Genomic DNA, 22982 nt, shown 5'->3' with positions numbered 1-22982 from the left:
ATATAACTTCCACTGAGCCAGTTTGGTTAAATGGCTCAGGACCCGATTAGCTCCTTGTGACGTACTGCCATGGTTTAAATCAGCAGAGATGTTTCAGTTGGAACTTCCTCAGTCTAGGTGAGGGGGAACTTTGGCAGGTCATTACCTGTGGGGGTCTTCATTTTCAGAACTTACTCCCACCTTGGTCTGCCAGTGCCCAGATTTAATAACTCTGCAGGCATGCAGCAGAACACATCTTTTTCCCCTTTGCTCTGAGGTTGTTGGAGAAGGAATGGCCTTAAGTAGATATGTTCATGGGCAGCCTTTTAAAATTGTTTTGGTACCTAAATGTATGGGATAGATTCCTAGAGCTGAGGATGGTCACCTATACTTTCAGGTTAGTAATTTGAAGAAATGAATGACTAGCCCCGTTTCCATGAGGATCATTCGCAGCAGGTTCCTCAGGAAGATTATGCAGTTCCAAAGTAGATACTGACTCCTTACACTGGAATGCCATGTGCTAAGAACTTCAGCTCTCTGTATTATCCATTCATCCTACGTCTCTAAGCACCGAGTGAAGGGATACTAAGTTAGAGAAGAATAACCTGGTTGTAATGACCCTCCCCAGTCTTGAACCCACCTGCCTAAGGCCCACAGCAGCATCACCTCCTTTCCTCACTCCTGCTTAATATTAGGTCTTCAATGTTTTCAAGGGAACAGTTTTCCATCAGAAAATGCTCTTTTGTCAAAATTTTATTTTTTTGCAGAAACATGTTAATTTAGACAAATTTTTGAGGGAAGAAGCTCAAGACAATTCAAAATTGAAATGGAGCACTTAATTTCAATTTTCTCATTTCATTTTCTTTAGGCTTTCTGGATTAGTTTTGTTCTGATATTCTCTTTTCTTTCAACTTTTATATATTATAAAATATTTATTATATATATTATATTGTAAAATATTTCAACATTATCAGAATGAAATGTTCCAGTGAGGTCATGTCAATGTTTCTGAATAGAAATTTCCAGAATTTCTGTCCTATAAAAAAATTTTACATTTTGACTTTTTTTCATCCTAATCCAGGATTGTCACAGGGTATGCACACCTCGTCCCCTATTGGGGTAGGTAAGGGCTGGTGGCCTAATGGCCAGAGTCAATATGGCTGCCCCTGGGGTTGAGGACTATATGCCCTAATGACCCATGACTGCTTTTGGGTTCAGGGCAGCGCATCCTAGTAGCCAGAGTCTATATGGTTGCCCTTGGGGATCAGGGCTGTGTGGCTTAATGGCCAGAGTCAATAGAATTGCCCTTGGAATCAGGGCAATGTGGCACAATGGCCAGAGTCTGTATGGCTGCCCTCAGGATCAAGGTTGTGTGGCCGCCTATGAGGGGTGACGGCTGGAGTAGGCAGATCCAGGCCTTTCCTGTCAACGGCGAGTGTGGTCACTACCAAACCAGTAGGGAGCCTACTGCGACACACTGACCTCCCTTGTGTGGGAGATACCAATCACTCCACCTTCCTGGGCCACTTCCTAATGTGTTTCCTGAAGCTGGGGTCTGTATGTTGTCAGGATCTCCAAGCTCCGCAATGTAGGTAGTTCTGACTCCAGGCTGTAGGTCTTCTTGGGATCTCTGGTTCCTGCAGGCAGGTGCTGAAGCAGCTGCTGGGATGGAACCTCCCCCAAGCATCCTCCCTCCTCAGTGGTCAGCTTAGAATGAGCTGGGCTGCTCCCTTTTATACTGAGGCAGCAGTTGAAGCATGCCCAGCACAGTTTGATGGGTGGGACTTTCACTTCCCGTAGTGTGGAGTCAGGGCCGTCCCTAGACATTTTGGTGCCCTATGCAGCCCCGCCCCCCCATGGGGGGGCATCACCAGGCCTCTGCGGGGGGGGCAGGAACAGGCTTGGGAGGCAGGGGGGAACCCCCCCCCCCCCAGCACGAGCCAGCAGAGTAGAACGGGTTGGGGCCAGATCGTTCCACTTCCTGCCACCTGGTGAGTGCAGAGCAGACCCGACCCCGCACTCACGGGGCAGCAGGAAGTGGAGTAACCTGGCCCCAGCCCGCTCCGTTCTGCTCCCCTGGCTCCCAGTCTTGGGACTTGGGGGGCAGGGAGAACTGCCCCCCAGCACTCACCAGCAGCACAGCTGGGAGATGGTGGAGCAGAGCGGGCTGGTGCTGGGTCGCTCCACTTCCCACTGCCTGGTGAGTGAAGGGTACGCCCGACCCCTGCTGGGGAAGGGGTGGAGTAGGGGCAGGGCTGGGGTAGAGGAGGGGCGGGAAGAGGCGATACAGGGGCAGAACAGGGGCGGGGGCATAGGAGAAGGAGTGGAGTGGGGTGGGGCGGGGGTGGAGCAGGGTTGGGAAGAGGTGGGGGCCCTGAGGAAGAGGCGGAGCAGCGACAGGGGCAGCTCAGATGGTCGGGGGATCAGGCTGGCCACTGGAGCAGCATGCAGCTGCATAGGGCACCAGAAAATTAGGGGCAATTTGGTGCCCCGCATTTCCTGGTGCCCTATGCAGCTGCATACTTTGAGTATGGGTAAGGACAGCCCTGTGTGGGGTTAACACTTTCTTGCCTAGTACAGGATATATACACCCCGTCACAAGGACAAAAACACATTTCTGATTATCTGAATTTTTTTGTGGGACAGAAATTCTATTGTCCAGCAAGCTTTACTTAATATATATATAAAAAAGTTAACCAGAATCTGCTCATAACAGCTACCTCCAGACATCTGTCCATTCCCCTGATTTTTTTTCAAATGTTGACAAAAATTACTTTACAAATTGTGCATCTTATACTCCCAGAACATATACAAACAATTTGAGACTACATCTCTTCAAACAGTCACACCCTAAAATTATATTCTGGATGAATAACTAGGTAAATCTTTCTCATCCACAATTAATTTAAATTGTTAAATCATTCAGACCCATTTCATTCCACTCCTCCTTCAGATGCCAAGGACAGCAGATAAACATGCAACATATCTGGAAGGTCAACAAATTTGGAATGAGTTGGACCAAGGAGAGAACTGAGTCCCATAATCAAGCTCCACACAGTGAAAATATCCTGCCAGCAGAATCACTCCCATTTCAAGCTGGTGTCTGTTTGTGCAATGGTATATTAAGTATCTGGGGATGTTCATTCTGACCAATAACAAGTGATTTTCCTATTCCCTGAAGCATGAGCATTAATAGATCTTTTAATTTTATTCAAGATAGTACATATGGGAATACTGCTTTAGAAGCATCTCTCCACTTAGCTGAAATTGAAGAAGAAACTCATTTTCCTTTGTAAATCTGCACCTATATTTCTCTGACTAAAAGGGGCCATGAGAGATACCTTAATTGAATTGCACCAATTTGTTTCTTTAATTCTATATATCATTAACATTTTATCATTGAAAACAAAAGCTTGTTCTGTTATTTTGGCAAGTGTATTTAGTAAGGCTTATGGTTATTTTCAAGGTCTGTTAACATGGCTTTGTCATTTTTAGTGTACAACTACAGCAGCATAGCTGTAGAAACAGGTTATGCATGATAATCTCAGCTGACAGATGGGTGAAGTCATTCTTTAAAAGAATGGCTGAATGATGCTGTCTTGGCTACAGTTACTATGAAAAGAAGACTCCTATAGTAAGAGCCTGTAAATCAGAGGAGGATCTTTCAGACTAATCTTCTAAGCAAATTTAACTTTGCTTCCAGGGAGTTTTTGTTAGTATTTAAACAGTTCAGTAGTTATGTTAATTATCATTGAAATATCTTGTGTGCAAAGTTGTCTTGAGTTTACGTGCTGATATTCAACATATATAGCAATACGTTATGAAGACTTCTTTGTGTAGCTGTATTTAGTCAACTGAGAAAAGCAGGCCAGGTAAATAATAAACTTCTTTATTGGATGAACATAACAAGATTTTTTTTCCTTTTAAAAACGAAACAAACAGCTTGTGCCCTGCTCTTAAGCCCCTGGGTGATCTAAACATTTGTATTAAAACATTCATCAGTATTCCAGTCAAAGTCATCACATTATCTTCCTTCTGAAGAAAGTTCAGAAGGAAGATAATGTGATGACTTTATCTTCCTTCTGAAGAAAGTTCAGCAGTTTCATTTTTCAGTGGGGATTTCTCAAACTTTCTTTTAGGTTTCAGTTCAAAGGGTTTGCACTCCTGAAATTTTGCTTTTGCAAGATGTAATGAATCCAAAACCTCAAATCAAAACTAATTTGAAACTACTTAGATTTCCACTGATTTCAGGACAAAATCAAACACAACTGTTGGTTGTAAACCACAAATCCTTCTACTTTCACTTCAGTGTGGATGGGGAAGTTACCATTCTGAAACTAACAAATATATTGCACCTCACAGATCACATCTCCTTTGTTGGTATTCTTTGGTTTCCCAGCCCTACGTTTACCTCCAGGAAGTCCCCCATTCGCATGGCTGTTTTACTAACTCTGGGGCCTGAGAGTCCAGTGCTTAATTTGTGCCAGCGCTTGCCATGGCTGAGCCCTGGTACCTCTAGGTGTGGCAGTTCATAGCCCTGGCACCTCTGAGCTTGGCAGTTCATAACCCCAGCATCTCTGGGCTTGGCAGTTCATAACCCCGGCATCTCTGGGCTTGGCAGTTCATAACCCCGGCATCTCTGGGCTTGCCGCACCAGTTACAAACGTTTTTTTAAAAATTGCTGGAGCCCCGGCACCTCTTTCATTCCCAATTAAGCACTGTGAGAGTTCCCAGAGTGGACTGTGATAATAGGGAATCCTTCTGTAGAACTAAGGAATCCCCAATCTGGGACTGAATCTCCAGCCCTAGAATCATAGAAATGTAGGGCTGGAAGGGACATTGAGAGGTCATATAATTCAGCCCCTTGCATCAAGGCAGGACCAAGTCTTCCTATACCATCCCTGACAGGTGTTATCTAACTTTTTCTTAAAAACTTCCAATGCTGGAAATTCTACAACTTCCCTTGGAAGCCAATTCCAGTGCTTAACTATCCTTATGGTTGAAAAGTTTTTCCTAATATCCAATTTAAATTCCCCTTGCTGCAGATTAAGCCCATTACTTCTTGTCCTACCTTCAGTGGACATCAAGAAAAACTGATCACTATCCTCTTCATAACAGCCCTTCACTTATGCCAACATCTGATATGTCAACAGAGCCTGTCACAATTTTCAGTGGGAACTTTAAAAATAACATAAAATGAAAATTATGTTAAGATCAGAAAGTGCTAAAAAATCCCATAAACAAATATCTCAGTGGCATGAATTAAATTCAGGCCATTTGAGTCATGATGCAGCTGAATTGGGAACAGGATGCCCATCTCCTCAGAAGATTTTTCTGTGAATTTGGGAACTGGTCTAGCATGCTGCCATCATCAAAATTAAAAGATGATGGAGCAAGTCAGCAGGCCATTTCTGAAGTTCCTGGAATAAAGGCAGCTCACTGCACACAAAGACATTGGAAAGAAGTGTTAGCAGCTAGTTGAAATGCTTCAAATTACTTTGGTTTTGATCTTGGTTGGTTGGTTGGGTTTTTTTGTGAGTGTTCTTCAACTCCAGTTGTAGTCATCTTTGTGGGCTTTTCTGTACAGTTGTCATCCTTTTTTTTTGTCTTCAGTCATTGTCATCTCCAATGTTGGCTCTTTTATGTTAGTTCATTAGCTTATGTTTAGTATTTGTCATATTTGGTTTGTTTAGGGTTTGGAGGCAGAAAACATTGCTCTGCCCATTTTGATGAGTCAGCTTAGTTATGTGATGGAATATTTTCAGAATAGGGTATTTTCATTTCAGAAAATTACGGATTTTGACACAAAAATGGTTTCTCTTCTCCCTTTAATGTCAGTGGGAATTGTCTGGCCAGAATGAGATACATGACAAAAATGTGCTTCTTACAATGCAAATTTCAAGGTTTCTCTGAAAACTAAGGGCCTGAATTCAAGGCCCATTAAAGTCAATGGAAAGATTTCCGTTGATTTCAGTGGGCTCTGGATCAGGTCCCATAAGAACAGCAGAAAGTTCAATTAGGGCCAGCCAAAAACCTTACATCAAAACTGTTTTTGATTTAAAAAAATGATTTTTTATTAAACATTTTTTCCCAAAAAGGTGTGCTATTTTGCTGAAAATTTAATTTTATTTTGCCAAAAAACAGACACCCAAGAACTGAAATATTTCAGCTGAAAACTAAAATATTTTGATTCACATATTTCTTCTATGGTGCCTCATGGATGTTATAGCTTGGTTTCCTCATGGTCCCATTTTTCTTTATAGGTCAGGCTCCACAGCCTGACTTCATCTCACAAGATGCACAAAGAACAGGGGTTGCCATGCTGCAACCAGCTGCCATCAACATGGGGGAAGACTGTGGTGCATCACAGGAGATGTAGTCCAATCATAGAACCCAGTCCACAGAGGAAAATTAGAATGAGGCACCAAAAATACTCCAATTTGTGGCCAAGTAGTTTGGTTCTCAGCTGAAAACTTTGGTTTGTATTGATTTATTTTTCCTAAAAAGTCAAATTCCTGAAAAGCCCATTTTCTGGCCAGCTCTGCGTGCAGCAAATTCTGACTTTTAATTTTTAATGCTGACTGTGTGTCAGATTTCCATATCTACACTTATGACAAATTCGATCAGTGTTATGCCCAAGTAATGGTCTCACGGTTTTGTAACCACATTCTTCCTTCAGGTTGTCTTGTCCAATATGAATTATACTTTTTTTGCAGGACCATGTAGAAAATATCATGCTTTTCAATTATGTGAAAAGATGCCATACACTACCTTTGGGACAATAGTATTCAAAGACTTGACCATCATTTGACAATAATGTGCTGACATGTGGCTGACAGTTATAATTGTTTTCAGACTATCTTGGAAATTATTCCCCTATTAGGAAAAAGAGTCATAATAATAATTCTTTTAAATGACATTTTCTTGCAGTTATTTCCTCTACAAATATTTCTGCCGTGCTCCTGTGGTTTGGTTTTGCTTTGCTTTTTAACAGTGGCATATACTATTAATTTTAAACTTTTCAAAAAAAGGTAGATTTTTAATCACACCTCAAATGTTTCCAAATATATCGTTTTAATTTCTATCGCTACAAATTATTCCCCATTTCTGCCGTCAGTTTCCAGCACAGGCTATTTGTAACAACTTATCTCTAGCTGTGAGGATTCCCTGCAATTCCTGAGTGCTTTTCCTTTGAATTGGCTACCAATGTCCTGTGCTGCACAGTTAGCTAATGCAGTAGCTTTCAAATGCAGAACTTGTCTACAAGGCAGCATAACGTGCTACTACTGTGAGGTCCCATAATCTCCTCAAGCACACACTATTTTAATGGCTTTTTCATTTTTAATGACTAGTGTACTATAGACTGCTATTTCTCTGACATTCTCCACAAGAATTCTCATTGCCTGATATGACACCTACTGGTATGAACAGAACTGATCAACTATTTAAGTGTTCTAATGCAGTTCTAAAGTTTCTTCTAAGCTCCGCCAGATGTCTAAACTTATTAATCTTATGGACTGTTTTATTTGCATCTGTCATCATAAACACTAATCAGCTTTGAACATCCCTGACAAGTGAGAGACACTATAGTTACTTAAAGAATTTTATTCTCCTGAGCTGCTTGAAATTGAACTTCAACTTTTTTAAGGTAATACACAAAAATATGTCTGAATACAAATAGTACTAATCCAAGGTTAGTAGAAATGACAACAGATTTTTAGACCAATGGCTCTCGACCCTTCACATTCTGAATCTCTTTGTGACCCATTCTTTATAAATCAGCATTACCAGGCCTGAACTTGTAAAGTGATGTCCTCTCCTGAGAGATGCTGAGTGTATTCTGAGGGGTTCTGGGAGTCATCAGCTTCCAATGAAGTCATTGCATCTTGCAGGATCAATTGCATTTTATGAACCACTGGGATGGCATTGTTATCTGGGTGCTATGCATGGGATTTACAAAAGTAAATATGGGACTTTAGAGCACAAGTCACATTGAGTTCCTGTGGGAGTTGGGTGCCTAACTCCCTTTGGTGTTTTTGAAAATCCAAGCCCTATAGTTAAAATGGATTTGAAGCATCAGTAAAGTAAGATTAGTCATAGTTTAGCACATTGTGGTATGTTAAAATTTTCTTTTATAGGAAAGACTCACAGGTCTTAAAATGGTCAGTGACTATAACATATAAAAAGAAGCCTTAACTTCATTTGTCTTTGAAGTTCTGAGGAAAGTATATGGTATTTTAGTGTTTCTGTTTTTGCCGTGACTTACATCTAAAAATGAATAGTAATAAGAAAACTGCATTAGTTGAGAGTTTAGTTCAAGTGACTTATTTCTTGGTCTAAAGGCTTGTCTGCATAGCAAGTTAGTGCACGGCAAGCCAGGGTGAGAGTCTACAGTGCACCAGCTTGCCATGCGCTAACTCACCAAGTGGACGCTGCTACAGCGCACTCCAGGACGTGATAGACTCACACCATGGCTTGTCGTACACCAACTCACCATGTAGAGAAGTCCTCCATGATTCCAGAATTGTGGTCTGTAGCATGTTTTCTGGCAGTCCACAAAAAAACATTTCAGTCACATGGTACTAGTACTTTTTGGTCTCCAGCTGCTAAATTGCATAGAAGAAAGCTAAAAATGAAATGCTTTGCAATGTTGCTTTACCATATAAGCAGTTGTTGTAGTTATCACATAGATGTCATTCAGTTGCTAGCAGGAGAAGAAGTCTTCATGAATGTTCCACACTTGTGAATGAGACATGAAGTGATCCACAAGACCACCTCTCTAAGACCTTGTCCACACTTGCAGTGGTGCGTAGGGCACATACAGCTATGTGACAAGGTGAAAAGCAGGCTGTATCCACACTGTGATGAGTAACTACACATAGCAGTGAAAGGCCATGGCAGAGCCTTTCCTCATTGCTGGAGTCTTTCCTTGGTGGAAATGAAACACTCCAGCAGCAGGGAGGCAGCAGGACACCACACTGCTAAAAAGAGAGAGTTGATGTAGGAGGCATGGCTTGGGCATGTAGAAAGCCATGTAGGCTACATATATCCTACAGTTCTGGTGTGTCTGTCCTCTCGCCCAAGCAGTACCTCACTGTCTATACTGCTATTTATACCCCTGCTAACTGGGCATGCAGTATCTATACACACCACTGCAAGTATAAACATAATTTAAGTTGAAATCCACAAAGTTTGAGAAACACCCCCTCTCTCAATTTCTGAAATGTTTTATCATAATTGAAAATACAATGCATACCATTTGCTACTATGATTTTTTTTTTTTAAAAAGAGTATGAATTGAGCTGCTTGCTCAAACAAACCAGCCATCGTATAAGTTTTAAGACAAAAACATTCAGAGCAAGCCTACATTTATACTTGTTTCTCAAGAAATCATATACTCAGGAGATGACTCTTTTCTATGAAATATAATTTGTACATTCACATAACTTCTCTTGATATACAGGTCATTTTTGTATATTCAATAGCTGATCCAATTAAACATCATTTTTTAAGGACAGAACAAAATAAGAGCTGTGTTTAGTAGTTCTGCCTAAGGAACTAAACCTGTTAAGAAAAATATCAAAACATTGTAAAATAATGTTACAGGTGTAAGCTTAAATTGAAAAAAACCCAAACAAACAGGAAATGTAAAGAAAAGAAACACTCTATCCTTATGTGCAGGAGCCTTATCTGATTCAGAAAAGAACCTAAGCACATGCCTAAATCACTCCATGTTCAAGAAAGCAACTAAATACATGATTAACTTCAATCATGTCTTTAAATTCCATTCTCTTGAATGGGACTTAAGCACATGCTTAAAGTTAAGCATATGCTTAAGTGCTTTCCAGAATCAGGGCATCAGTGAATCATTTTGCCTAATACATGTGTTACAATATAGTAGTAATTTAAAAAAAGAGAGAGAGAAAGACAGACAGAAAAGTCTCTTTGGAAGGTGTTGGAATTGACATAATAGTCTGCAGAAGGTTCTTCCTGTCAAACTGCTTACAAAAGTTCTTTCTGGAGCATTACTTTTTAATCTCATAAAATAGTGTTTTTCTTTATAATCTTAAATCTGTAATATTTTTGATAAAATGAATGCATAATTAGTTAACTTTATTTAATATATTTCTGAGTTAGTTAATTACTTATGTGCAGCAGCTTCTAGAAATTATATCTTTTAGCAGTGTTTTTTCTTCTTCAAAGTACTACAGGTACTTAGGCACTATAGATTATTTGCTAACCATTTCATTTTTTAATAGGGGCCTTTTTAGATTTACTTTTGGAAAACAACATTTATTTCAGGCATTAATACAGAAGCGTGCGTACTAATAGCTTTTTTTTTAGTTTTAGGAGCGAATTTAACGCCAAACCACTCCACACTAGCAGGCATCTTATTTTTATTTTTGGCTCTTTTAAAAACTCTCTTCCTCTCTAACGAGAGGAGTAACGCGCTTAGTCGGTATTAACATGATTCTGACACAGCATTAGCTGCTGTATATAGCAGCACACCTGGTGGCTGCTATATTTTATTGGTTCCAATTTTCCACCATATCAAATGCTTGGAGTGGAGAGTGGTGGCTCCAGGGAGCCTGCTACAACTCCCTGATTCAGGGCTACCCAGACCTAGTGTAAATAAGATAAGGAAGGTTCCAGCACTAGCTTTATGTTGCTGGCACTGCTCGCATAAGGTCTCTTATTTACTGGATAATTTGAGAATTGGGCATAGCTAAGCTCAGCTCTGCCATGCCCCCAGCCCGCCTCTGACAAGTCACCTGTGCTGAGGACATAGGAAGCAGCTATGCCACCTTTGCTAGCTCTACAACTGTAGAGTTTCTTCCTGCACAGAAGGAATTTGCTGCTGGAAATTTCATCCTGTGTTACAACTATTTTCTTCTTCTAATAAACAGGGACAAGATTTTAAAGTGCTTGTACACAAATGCCAGAAGTCTAAATAATAAGATGGGTGAACTAGAGTGCCCTGTGATAGAGGATATAGATATAATAGGCATCACAGAAACCTGGTGGACTGAGAGCAACCAATGGGACACAATCATTCCGGGGTACAAAATATATTGGAAGGACAGAACAGGTCGTGCAGGGGGAGGAGTGGCACTATATGTGAAAGAAAGTGTAGATTCAAATGAAGTAAAAATCGTAAGTGAATCCACATGTTCCATAGAGTCTCTATGGATAGAAATTTCATGTTCTAGTAAAAATATAACATTAGGGATCTATTATCGACCACCTGACCAGGACAGTAATAGTGATGATGAAATGCTAAGGGAAATTAGAGAGGCTATCAAAATTAAGTACACAATAATAGTGGGGGATTTCAATTATCCCCATATTGACTGGGAACATTTCACTTCAGGATGAAATGCAGAGATAAAATTTCTCGATACTTTAAATGACTGCTTCATGGAGCAGCTGGTACGGGAACCCACAAGGGGAGAGGCAACTCTAGATTTAATCCTGAGTGGAGCGCAGGAGCTGGTCCAAGAGGTAACTATAGCAGGACCGCTTGGAAATAGTGACCATAATACAATAGCATTCAACATCCCTGTGGTGGGAAGAACACAACTGCCCAACACTGTGACATTTAATTTCAAAAGGGGGAACTATACAAAAATGAGGGGGTTAGTTAGACAAAAGTTAAAAGGTACAGTGACTAAAGTGAAATCCCTGCAAGTTGCATGGGCCCTTTTTAAAGACACCATAATAGAGGCCCAACTTCAATGTATACCCCAAATTAAGAAAAACAGTAAAAGAACTAAAAAAGAGCCACCGTGGCTTAACATACATGTAAAAGAAGCAGTGAGAGATAAAAAGACTTCCTTTAAAAAGTGGAAGTCAAATCCTAGCGAGGCAAATAGAAAGGAGCACAAACACTGCCAACTTAAGTGCAAGAGTGTAATAAGAAAAGCCAAAGAGGAGTTTGAAGAACGGCTAGCCAAAAACTCCAAAGGTAATAACAAAATGTTTTTTAAGTACATCAGAAGCAGGAAGCTTGCTAAACAACCAGTGGGGCCCCTTGATGATCAAAATACAAAAGGAGCGCTTAAAGACGATAAAGTCATTGCGGAGAAACTAAATGGATTCTTTGCTTCAGTCTTCACGGCTGAGGATGTTAGGGAGATTCCCAAACCTGAGCTGGCTTTTGTAGGTGACAAATCTGAGGAACTGTCACAGATTGAAGTGTCACTAGAGGAGGTTTTGGAATTAATTGATAAACTCAACATTAACAAGTCACCGGGACCAGATGGCATTCACCCAAGAGTTCTGAAAGAACTCAAATGTGAAGTTGCGGAACTATTAACTAAGGTTTGTAACCTGTCCTTTAAATTGGCTTCGGTACCCAATGACTGGAAGTTAGCTAATGTAACGGCAATATTTAAAAAGGGCTCTAGGGGTGATCCCGGCAATTACAGACCGGTAAGTCTAACGTCGGTACCAGGCAAATTAGTTGAAACAATAGTAAAGAATAAAATTGTCAGACACATAGAAAAACATAAACTCTTGAGCAATAGTCAACATGGTTTCTGTAAAGGGAAATCGTGTCTTACTAATCTATTAGAATTCTTTGAAGGGGTCAACAAACATGTGGACAAGGGGGATCCGGTGGACATAGTGTACTTAGATTTCCAGAAAGCCTTTGACAAGGTCCCTCACCAAAGGCTCTTACGTAAATTAAGCTGTCATGGGATAAAAGGGAAGGTCCTTTCATGGATTGAGAACTGGTTAAAGGACAGGAAACAAAGGGTAGGAATTAATGGTAAATTCTCAGAATGGAGAGGGGTAACTAGTGGTGTTCCCCAAGGGTCAGTCCTGGGACCAATCCTATTCAATTTATTCATAAATGATCTGGAGAAAGGGGTAAACAGTGAGGTGGCCAAGTTTGCAGATGATACTAAACTTCTCAAGATAGTTAAGACCAAAGCAGACTGCGAAGAACTTCAAAAAGATCTCACAAAGCTAAGTAATTGGGCAACAAAATGGCAAATGAAATGTAATGTGGATAAATGTAAAGTAATGCACATTGGAAAAAATAACCCCAACTATACATACAACATGATGGGGGCTAATTTAGCTACAACGAGTCAGGAAAAAGATCTTGGCGTCATCGTGGATAGTTCTCTGAAGATGTCCACGCAGTGTGCAGAGGTGGTCAAAAAAGCAAACAGGATGTTAGGAATCATTAAAAAGGGGATAGAGAATAAGACTGAGAATATATTATTGCCCTTATATAAATCCATGGTACGCCCACATCTCGAATACTGTGTACAGATGTGGTCTCCTCACCTCAAAAAAGATATTCTAGCACTAGATAAGGTTCAGAAAAGGGCAACTAAAATGATTAGGGGTTTAGAGAGGGTCCCATACGAGGAAAGATTAAAGAGGCTAGGACTCTTCAGCTTGGAAAAGAGAAGACTAAGGGGGGACATGATAGAGGTATATAAAATCATGAGTGATGTTGAGAAAGTGGATAAGGAAAAGTTATTTACTTATTCCCATAATACAAGAACTAGGGGTCACCAAATGAAATTAATAGGCAGCAGATTTAAAACAAATAAAAGGAAGTTCTTCTTCACGCAGCACACAGTCAACTTGTGGAACTCCTTACCTGAGGAGGTTGTGAAGGCTAGGACTATAACAATGTTTAAAAGGGGACTGGATAAATTCATGGTGGCTAAGTCCATAAATGGCTATTAGCCAGAATGGTGTCCCTAGCCTCTGTTCGTCAGAGGATGGAGATGGATGGCAGGAGAGAGATCACTTGATCATTGCCTGTTAGATTCACTCCCTCTGGGGCACCTGGCATTGGCCACTGTCGGTAGACAGGTACTGGGCTAGATGGACCTTTGGTCTGACCCGGTACGGCCTTTCTTATGTTCTTATGTTCTTAAATGGGTAAGCAGTGCAAAATGGTCTAAACTCATCTCAGAATCTGGCTTTATTATATTTTGGCCCCAATCCCACAAACGATTATACACAATTACATGATTACTTACTCCTGAGTTCAACTGTATAAGTAGTGTAAGTAAAGAGTATAAGTAAAGAGTTCTCAAAAAGGGCCAATTCCACATAGTTTAAATAAGAACACTGTTCAGTACTGTTTTAAATTTACACTAAGTTGCTCAACTAACTAGCAATCTAGAGCATTTAATTACAAATATTCAGATATGTTTTTGTGTTAATAAATCAGCTCTTTCCTCCAAATCACATTTCCATGGTTGAATTGCCTTTTAATATCTCAGGACTAAATCCACAAAGGTACTTTGCCGCTGCTCCACAAGGCACTGCAACATGAACCCCCTTGGTGCCTTACCACCTAGTAGAGAAACAAGTGCTTAAGGGAGAGATTCTGAGATGCTATTTAGTTGAGCAGGGAGCCACATAATCTCTGTAAGTCCTCAGCCAGGAGTTAAATGCAGAGGGAAAAGGAGGGGCTTAGGCTCCTCTTCTCAAACGCATTTAGGCACCTGAGTCCCGTCAATCTGGGTCTTTAGGCAGGTACTGATGGGCCAAAGGGAAGTGCCTTCATCCACTCAAGATTCTTAGCCATGAACCCTCTCCTGTAGTTCACTGCCTAAGCCAGATCAGTCTGTGTCCTAGGGGATAAAACCCAGACTTCTCAAGAAACACCAGAGAGAAAAAGAGATCCACCCTATTGTAGCCAGGCCCTCACCTTGGATACAGAAGACCTCTGTTAAAGTCCCTGCTCTGCCTGATTTGGAACAGGGCCTTGAACCTAGATCTCCCACATCTCTGGTGAGTGCTCTAACCACAAGGCTATTGGGTGTCCTTTTATACCCTCACACATGCCAGGCAGCCAGTTCCTGAAATTCCCAAGCTTGTTGCCCAGTTCTTTTTGTGTGGGTTATGCATGCTCAGAGCATGTCTACCACCTCAGACCCCTCAGGTGTGATAGGCAAGGGAACCCCTACTTTAAGAATCCTGCCAGGGCTAGGATGCTGAGCAGCTCAGTGGTAGCCGGACTTGGATGATTTTGTGCATGCCCACCAGTGGAAACATAGGCAGCTAGGTAATTTAAATACCTACAGAGTCAGGTGCCAGCTGAGTGGTGGGTTTTGAGTACATTATTGGTGTGCGAATGGTGGACTTAGGTGCCAAAAGAGGATGTTAAGCCCCTAAGTATCTTTGTGGATCTAGCCCTTAGTAACTAAAACAAAACAGGAAAAGGAGACATATAAAGAAAGCCAGAGAGTTTAGCCCAGGAGAGTTCTTTGAATCACAGGATGTTAAACTGCTTTTAGATCAGCAGTTTGTAGAAGTATGCATTAAATTGTAATCCATGGTTCTTCTTGTAACCAGTTAATGATCCTATCAGTAACAGCCTAATTGCCTCTGCCAAGTTCTAAATTCTGCTATATTGAAGAAGGCAATGATTGCGATCCAGCTAATCACATTCAAATCTGAAAAGTACACAGCAACAGAATGTTAATTCAGATTCTTTCCCTGGTAATCCATTTGATAACCTGGTGTTTGCAATTGACTAACTGAATACTCATTCTACTTCCTCAGAGGAAGGTATGTTTTTCATTAAATTATTTTAATTCAGATATTTTGTCTATACTCTGCATTAAATCCTGCTTTCCTTTCTCATACAAGTTGGTTTCAGTGGAAATACTCCTGCAAAGCAAGCAGGATGTAGCCATTTGGGGAAAAACAGGCTAAAGGAACATGTGGTAGCACAGCTGTTACCTTGATGCCTTGTTAATATTAGTTTTGGTTATTTATAATTTTGTTCTTGTTTCAGTATAATTATTCAACACAATGTAATAAAAAAAAGTGTACTTAGCACCATGAAAGTGTGCTAGAAAAAAATGATAGAATATAGGCCAAAGTATCCCTGAGCTTTCCACATCACTTCAGAACAACATTACAAGGCCATTGGATATGTTCTGTAAGCATAAAACAACTGTTACTGGGACATGTTTATTAACTCTGGATCTGTGTGATAATAAAGGTTGATTATGATTTTACCTTTTACATCCTTTGAATTTTAATGAGATTTTTTTCCTGCTCTGAATTTCAGTAAGTACTCTGAATATGATGGCCACATAAAATATTTATAAAATCCATCTAGATTATCTTTATGGTTATAAAACAAACAAACAACATCTGTTTTTTAAGAAGGGTTTTTTTTTCATATACTAACAAAACAGACATTAATTTTCAATATAAGTAACATTCCTTTCAAGGCTACTTTAAGAGACCATTAAGGGCAAGATATTAAAAAATTAGTGCCTAAAAGCAAAGCTCCTAAAACCTTAGTTCAGTGATACTCAGACCTCAGTAGTTCAGGAGCCAAATAAACGGACAGCATTATGCAAAAGAGCCACAGTAGTGTGAATTCATTGTTTCATTTACTACAGTGCTATATATTCATATTTGAACAGTATGACAGGGGAAATATTTAGATAGATCAGATTCTTCTCACAGCAAAATAACTGACCAAGTATTCTAATTGGTTAATAATTAAATCACACAGCATTTTAATATAATATGCTGCAAAGAACTACAGGAGACCCATTAAAGAGCCACTTGTGGCTTGTGAGCCTCAGTCTGAGTATCACTGCCTTAGTTAAAAGTGCAGAGCAACCAGCAGCTGCCATTGAAGTTAATAGGAGTTGCTTGGTTCTCAGCCCTTTTGAAAATCAGGCCACTTATTTAGGCTCCTAACTAAAGTACTAAGAGCTTAATTTTAGTTACAGTTTACTCTTAAGTTCCCTTTATACTGCTCTTTCCTCCATTTTTGAAAAACTTGACCTAAGATTGCAAAGTTAGAATTAAAGTTCTGCAGCTTTAGGGCACAATCCTACAAACACTAAGCTGGTGAGGGTTTTTTTCAACTTACGTAAGTATACATATTGACTACCACCCATGCTAAAGAACAGTATAGTTCTGCCATGTCACTAAAACACATCTCTGGACCTAGCAAACCTGCAAAATACTGACAGGAGTCAAATCTGCTATTTTAGCAAGAAAATCAATAAATTGGCAAAGAACAGTCTTGAGGCACACCAATCTACTGCCCACTTCCTTGATCTGTACCAGTCAATGTTCAGGCATAGTCATGGAAGAAGGACAGTACTGATAAATAACTCCTTCCTATCCACAGATGGGGGAATATGTCCATACTTATCCTTCTGGGTCTGCCTAGAGCATTAGATACAACTCACCTCAGAGATGTAACAAGGTCTGACAGGAAAGGTCTGAAATGGGTCCAATCATTCCTGTCCAAATGCTCACAGAGCGGAATCATAGGGAGCTGTTCCTTTATCTCTAGGTGTCATAGGTCTCACCCCCACTTGGAGCTGTTGGGTTCCAATGTGGGGACCTGCACTGGTTTCCCTCTAAACTAAAATCCTAGTTTAGATCTAGTAAGCTGCCACCACTCAATCAGATATGTGGATTGAGACACAGTCCTTCCCCAAAATCCTAGGGGATTCCAAGAGCCCCAAATCCATGGAGTTCTTACACCCAGGAGAAATAAACCATTCCCCCTGCTTCCTCCCCCCTCCCTTTTCCTAGGAGAGATACCGGGATCTAACTACAGAGGGATACCTCCCCCTTCTCTTTCCCTGAGAATCCACCCAAGGAAAGACCAACCAAGTCCTTAATAGAAAATAATTTATTAAAGAATAAAAAAGAAAAGTCACTGTCTCTGTAACCAAGATGGAACAATACAGGGTCTAAACTTATCAATCTCTGGAGAGAATTCCCCCTCCCCCTTTCTCAGTAAAAGCAATATCAGCAAACAGGAATAAAGAATTTCCTTCAGCAAAACACACAATTGCAAATATAGAAAGCAACTCAAAAGACTAATCCGCCTTTCTAATTAATACTCACTATTAAATAGTAGAAACTACTCCAGGAGAACTTGGAGACATGACTGGCCTCTCTTAGATCCAAAGAGAACTCTTACAAAGAACACAGACAAAGGCTTCCCTCCACAGAGATTTGAAATTATCTCATCTTCTGATTGGTCCTCTGGTCAGGTGGTCATCAGGTACTGCATGTTAACCCTTTACAGGTAAAAGAGACCTTAACCCTTAACTATCTGTTTATGACACTAGGCCACTCAATTTTGAAGTTCCCTAAGGCTCAGTCCTCTTCTCCATCCTTTCTAACATCTACATGAAGTCTCTGAGGGGAAGTGAGACATCATGGCTGAAATACAAGCAATATGCAGCCAGTCCTCAGTTCTACATACATTTTGCTTCTAGTAGAAATATCACCATTTTCCGAGCTATCCATCTGCCTGGCTAGGATAAACAACTAGATAACAGAAAGCTGTCTGATCCTGAACCTGAGCAAGCTGGAGGTGCTTTTGGTGGGAATATGAAAACTCTCTGAAGACCTAAAAAACTGTTAATTCACCTCCCAGTAAAAGTTCTGCCCTCCAGCTGTCTAATCAGACCCAAGTGTACATGCCTTTCTGGACTCCAGGTACCGATGGTTGGAAAAATGCTTACTTCAATCTATGTCTAGACAGAAGACTGTTCCCATTCATATCCTACATGGAACTGCTCACATGATCCAAGCCTTCATGATCTCATGAGTAGACTACTGCAACTCAGTATAAGTCTTTTCATGACTTCAATGGACTTTCAAATGCAGTGTTGTTGTTGTAGCCATGTTCATCCCAGGATATTAGAGAGACAAGGTGGGTGAGGTAATATTTTTTTATCTGACCAGTTTCTCTTGGTGAGAGAGGCAAGCTTTCAAGTTCACACAGAGCTCTTTTTCAGATCTGGGAAGCTAAATACAAGGTGAACCAGATCACTATGACTACATCATAAAATAGTAAAGGAGGAAAAAGATGTGAAGGTAGGAAGAGGGAGAGAGAGAAGAGGAGGAGTGTAGCACAGGAGGAGATAGGATATAAATAAATAAATATTTAAAAATAATAATAAAGTACCACCTTTTACTATTTATGGGGAAGTGGGAGAGAAAAGTGGACCTTTGGCCTATTGTGATCTGGTTATCATCAGCTGGGACCATTCACTTTTTAGTTATGTTGAATGAAAATAAATTGAACTATTACAACCACGTTAATTATCTTGCATAGAGAAAGAATCAGATATTACAGCATGCTACACATGTGCATTGAAGCTTATATAGAAACAATTATACTACTATATGATTGCAGAGCCTTTTATCCAAATTCCTTTCCTACAGAACTTCACTTTGTGAATGGAAGTAGGTAGCACTTCTTACAATTTTTACACATGCTATATGTATTAGGAGAGCCATTATTTGATCGTATTAAGTCCATTTGCATATGGAAAGTATGTTTTTAAAATATTTCTAACTGACAAATTATAACCAATTTTCACCAAACCTCTGAAAGGCATATATGTTGCCTAGGGAATATGTCCCTGCAAAATTTAAAGACACTAACACCTAACACTGACCTAAAATTTGACCCCTTATGTTTTAATTTAAATGGAAAAATATTATCTTCTGCCAAAATACATTTTTTTAAAAATGGGTGTCAAGTTTTGGGCATCCAACTTAGAAAAGCCTGATTTTCTGAGGGTGACTCAGCACTTCTGAAAATCAGACTTCTTTTGAGGAGTCTCAGAGTCGACATCCAAAAACTGAGGCATACAGTAATCACTAATACAGAACAATGCACTTCTAGCTGAAGTTGGAAGAATAACAGTAAACACAATGGAAAGTGAAACAGCACATGGTTCTCAACTACAAAACACCAAGAACAATAAATATCCCATTTCATAGCTTTCTCTCTGTATTTTGCCTTCATAAAGTATGATCTATTTTTAAATAGCATTGGCAACTCAGTTTTTGTCAGTGCAAATTATCAAATAGCTTTTTTATGCCTAATAATACAAATTACATTGAAAGGCTACCTTTGACTTCAGAGGGGTTTGAGTCATGTTCCTAAATTGGAGCACTTAGCGCCAGAATTAAAATCAAAATCTTTGGTGTGACATTGTGATGCCTTGGGGTTCAGCCAGACATAAGGGGTTCAGCCACCACCTGCCTTGCAATTCTATGCTATGCTGCTGTGGCTCACAATCTAGACGCCAGCAGCCAGCATACAAGCAAGAAGGTCTCACCCTGGCTTCCGCCCGCCAGTTATTCTTTGCAATGGGACCTCAACTACCATTCCAGCCACAAGTTCTCCTGAAAAACATGTTCTGCCATGTTCAGCATCTCTCATTGTAACTGCTCAATTTCACTGCTCCTTTAAAGAGACAATATACATCACCTTGTTAGTTTAACAGGTGTTAACATGCCCTCCACAATTAATTGATTTATTAAAACTAGCACACAGATTTAAGTGATGCCCAAATAGAAGGGACAGGAATAGAAAAGGTTACAAACAAACAAACAGAAGGAAAACTCTGGTTCTAAGATTAAAGTCCAATTTAACAAACTAGAGTCTTCTATTCAAAGTAGTTTTCTCACCACAGTCATTCTTCCAGCAAGGCTGCCCAGTCTTCAGCCAGAATCCAACATAGAGCCCAAAGCACTTGGTTTCTTTATCTCCTCAGGTAAAGGATCATATAAATGACTTTTGCTTTCTCATATATCTTCCCAAAGTTCATTGACCCTGTTTGAAGAGGCAGGAAGGCTTCCCGGGGTGCAGTCTGTATCCCCCATGGCGATTAAGTGGTCATCTTCCCCCACTTGCCTGCCTGATAGCTTTTTTTACCTTGCATGTCAATATGCTTTTTATTGTCTTAGGTCACACCTTGCTTAATTTACATTGGAGACACATTCAAGCCTGTGGAACCTTGTTCTAGGACCAGCTGGGCTTAGGCACTATCCAGGGGTGCAGAACAATTTGTATAGTGGGGATGCTGAGAACCGTTGAACTAAACTGTAAACTCAGTATATGATGGAAACCACTTTAAGCCAGGGAGTGCGGCAACACCCCCAGCAGCTCTAGTTCCAGCACCTATGGCACTGTCTGCCAAACACAATTGAAGAACATCGTTCCAGCACATCTGCATAGTTTTTTGCATGTTAACCATATTTACATCACACAAGAATATTAACGATCAGTGAGTTACTTTTCCAAGACACCTTTTAAATAAATATCATGAAACAATGTGTAGGGTGCACTGAGCTGGTTAGGCCAGCTGAAACTCACTGCTACATACCAGAGAGCCCCTTGCTTTCTGGTATTGGGGTGTCACAGACATCCAATTTGCAGGAGACTATTTTGTAAAAAAAAAATACATTTTCTACTTAGAAAGTATAAGCATAAATATGGAAATGATTTAACCTGGAGCAAAAACTAAAATTCACGGGGGTAAGTATATATTGGGCAATAGATGCAGTTAAAGTGCCAAAATCATTTTAGAAATCTCCAAGCCCTCAGCTAGTGCAAATAAATGTAGCTTCACTGAAGTCAATGGAACCAAACAAAATTATACCAGCTGATGATCTGGCCCCTAGTTTGAGAGCTGGGGAGCAACTAAAATTAAAGTTCCACATGAGAGGAACCCATTAGCAGCTCTAGGAAATAAGGAATGTAGGCTGCATTTATACACTCACACACATCACAAAACAAACAAAATGCCCAAACAGCACATGTCATATAACAGACCATGATTGTGTGGAAATCCTAACTTTGAAGCTGCAGAAGCATATGAATACTGAAAATCAGGACTGGAGAAATAATGCACAAGTAATTCTAAAATCTCTTTATTAGGAATGAGGAAGTCCTATCCAAGATGTAGGATTCTTGTAAAGCCAATCCAATATTTATATTCCAGATCTTGGAAAATACTGGTCTAAGTAGGCTCTTGTAAGTTAGAAGACATTTTGGAAATCAGCTTAAACAATTGTTGAGGTGGTTTCTCTACAAAACTCAGGGCTTTCCTAAATTAGCTTGTGCTCTTGGGCATCATAGCTGCTATGACATGATCAAGAATGTATCTTTATGTTTTTGTGTGACACAAAGTCAGTTGCTGAATTTAAAATATTATAACTATGTTTGACTTTCTTGTTTGTTTGTTTGTTTGTTTATAGATTGACCTCCTTGTTCCTACAAAAGTGACTGGCATAATTACTCAAGGAGCTAAAGATTTTGGTCATGTACAGTTTGTGGGCTCTTATAAACTTGCTTACAGTAATGATGGGGAGCACTGGACCATCTACCAGGATGAAAAACAAAAAAAAGATAAGGTAAGATAATGAGGCAATTGATATTTGGGTTGCATTTACAGCAAGTAGTAACCTCAGTGCTGGTAGCCTGCAGGTTAATATGTACTGTCTGTTTTATGTGGATCTATATGCTTAGAGTTCCACAGATAAAAGTCAAGGTGAACAGAAAGGAATCATAAACCACAATGACATTCACTGATACTATAATATCGTACATATCTATGCAATGTGCCAGATCCAAAGCTATTAGATGCGGGACATAAAACTTTACAGTTCTCCATTTATTGAAATTATTTCTCCCTTGAACTCTGCAATAGAATGCATATAAAAAGTAGCTTGTTTGTGTTTTTGAGAACAGCAACCCTGCTGAGATTTTGATAAGTATATGATAAAATGTGCTAGCTATTTTGAAAAAATAAATACTTTTTTTTAATGTGCCTTTGTACCAAATGGTTTTGGGTGATTTTTCTGGTAATTAATCATTCTAGGATATCATATACCCACCCATATGCATTAATATTGCATCAGCGGTCTTAATATGCTTTAAAATAAATTAATTCCAGAACTCTTCCTTTTGCAAATGTTAATGGCAGATGTTAGAGAAAGGGCTGTTTTAAGGTGTTGAGTGCCATGTAATTTTATATCAACATAGTCTAAAGAAAAAAGAAGTGACAGGTCAAATTTTAATAATTGTCTCTCTTCATACTGCTCCAGGGATATGATCCTCACTATAGTAGTCACGTGAGGTGATCAAGGGGACACCACTATCAAAAACAAGCAAGATATTCATAAGTCACTCACATTCCTATTTTCTATGCAAGTCTGAGCTTTCA

General features: G+C 39.9%; 1 protein-coding gene across 1 annotated transcript in view; it reads left to right on the top strand.

The window, feature by feature from the left end:
* The window catches only part of EDIL3 (EGF like repeats and discoidin domains 3), a 329399-nt gene that overhangs the window by 282791 nt on the left and 23626 nt on the right, over positions 1 to 22982 (top strand). The window contains exon 11 of the mRNA XM_039544460.1: positions 22015 to 22170. Coding sequence (XP_039400394.1) covers positions 22015 to 22170 — 156 coding nt within the window. The remainder of the gene's footprint in view (positions 1 to 22014; positions 22171 to 22982) is intronic.

The sequence above is a fragment of the Mauremys reevesii genome, linkage group 6 (genome assembly GCF_016161935.1).
Source record: "Mauremys reevesii isolate NIE-2019 linkage group 6, ASM1616193v1, whole genome shotgun sequence".
Classification (NCBI taxonomy): domain Eukaryota; kingdom Metazoa; phylum Chordata; order Testudines; family Geoemydidae; genus Mauremys; species Mauremys reevesii.
This window is presented reverse-complemented; position numbering and strand designations above follow the sequence as displayed.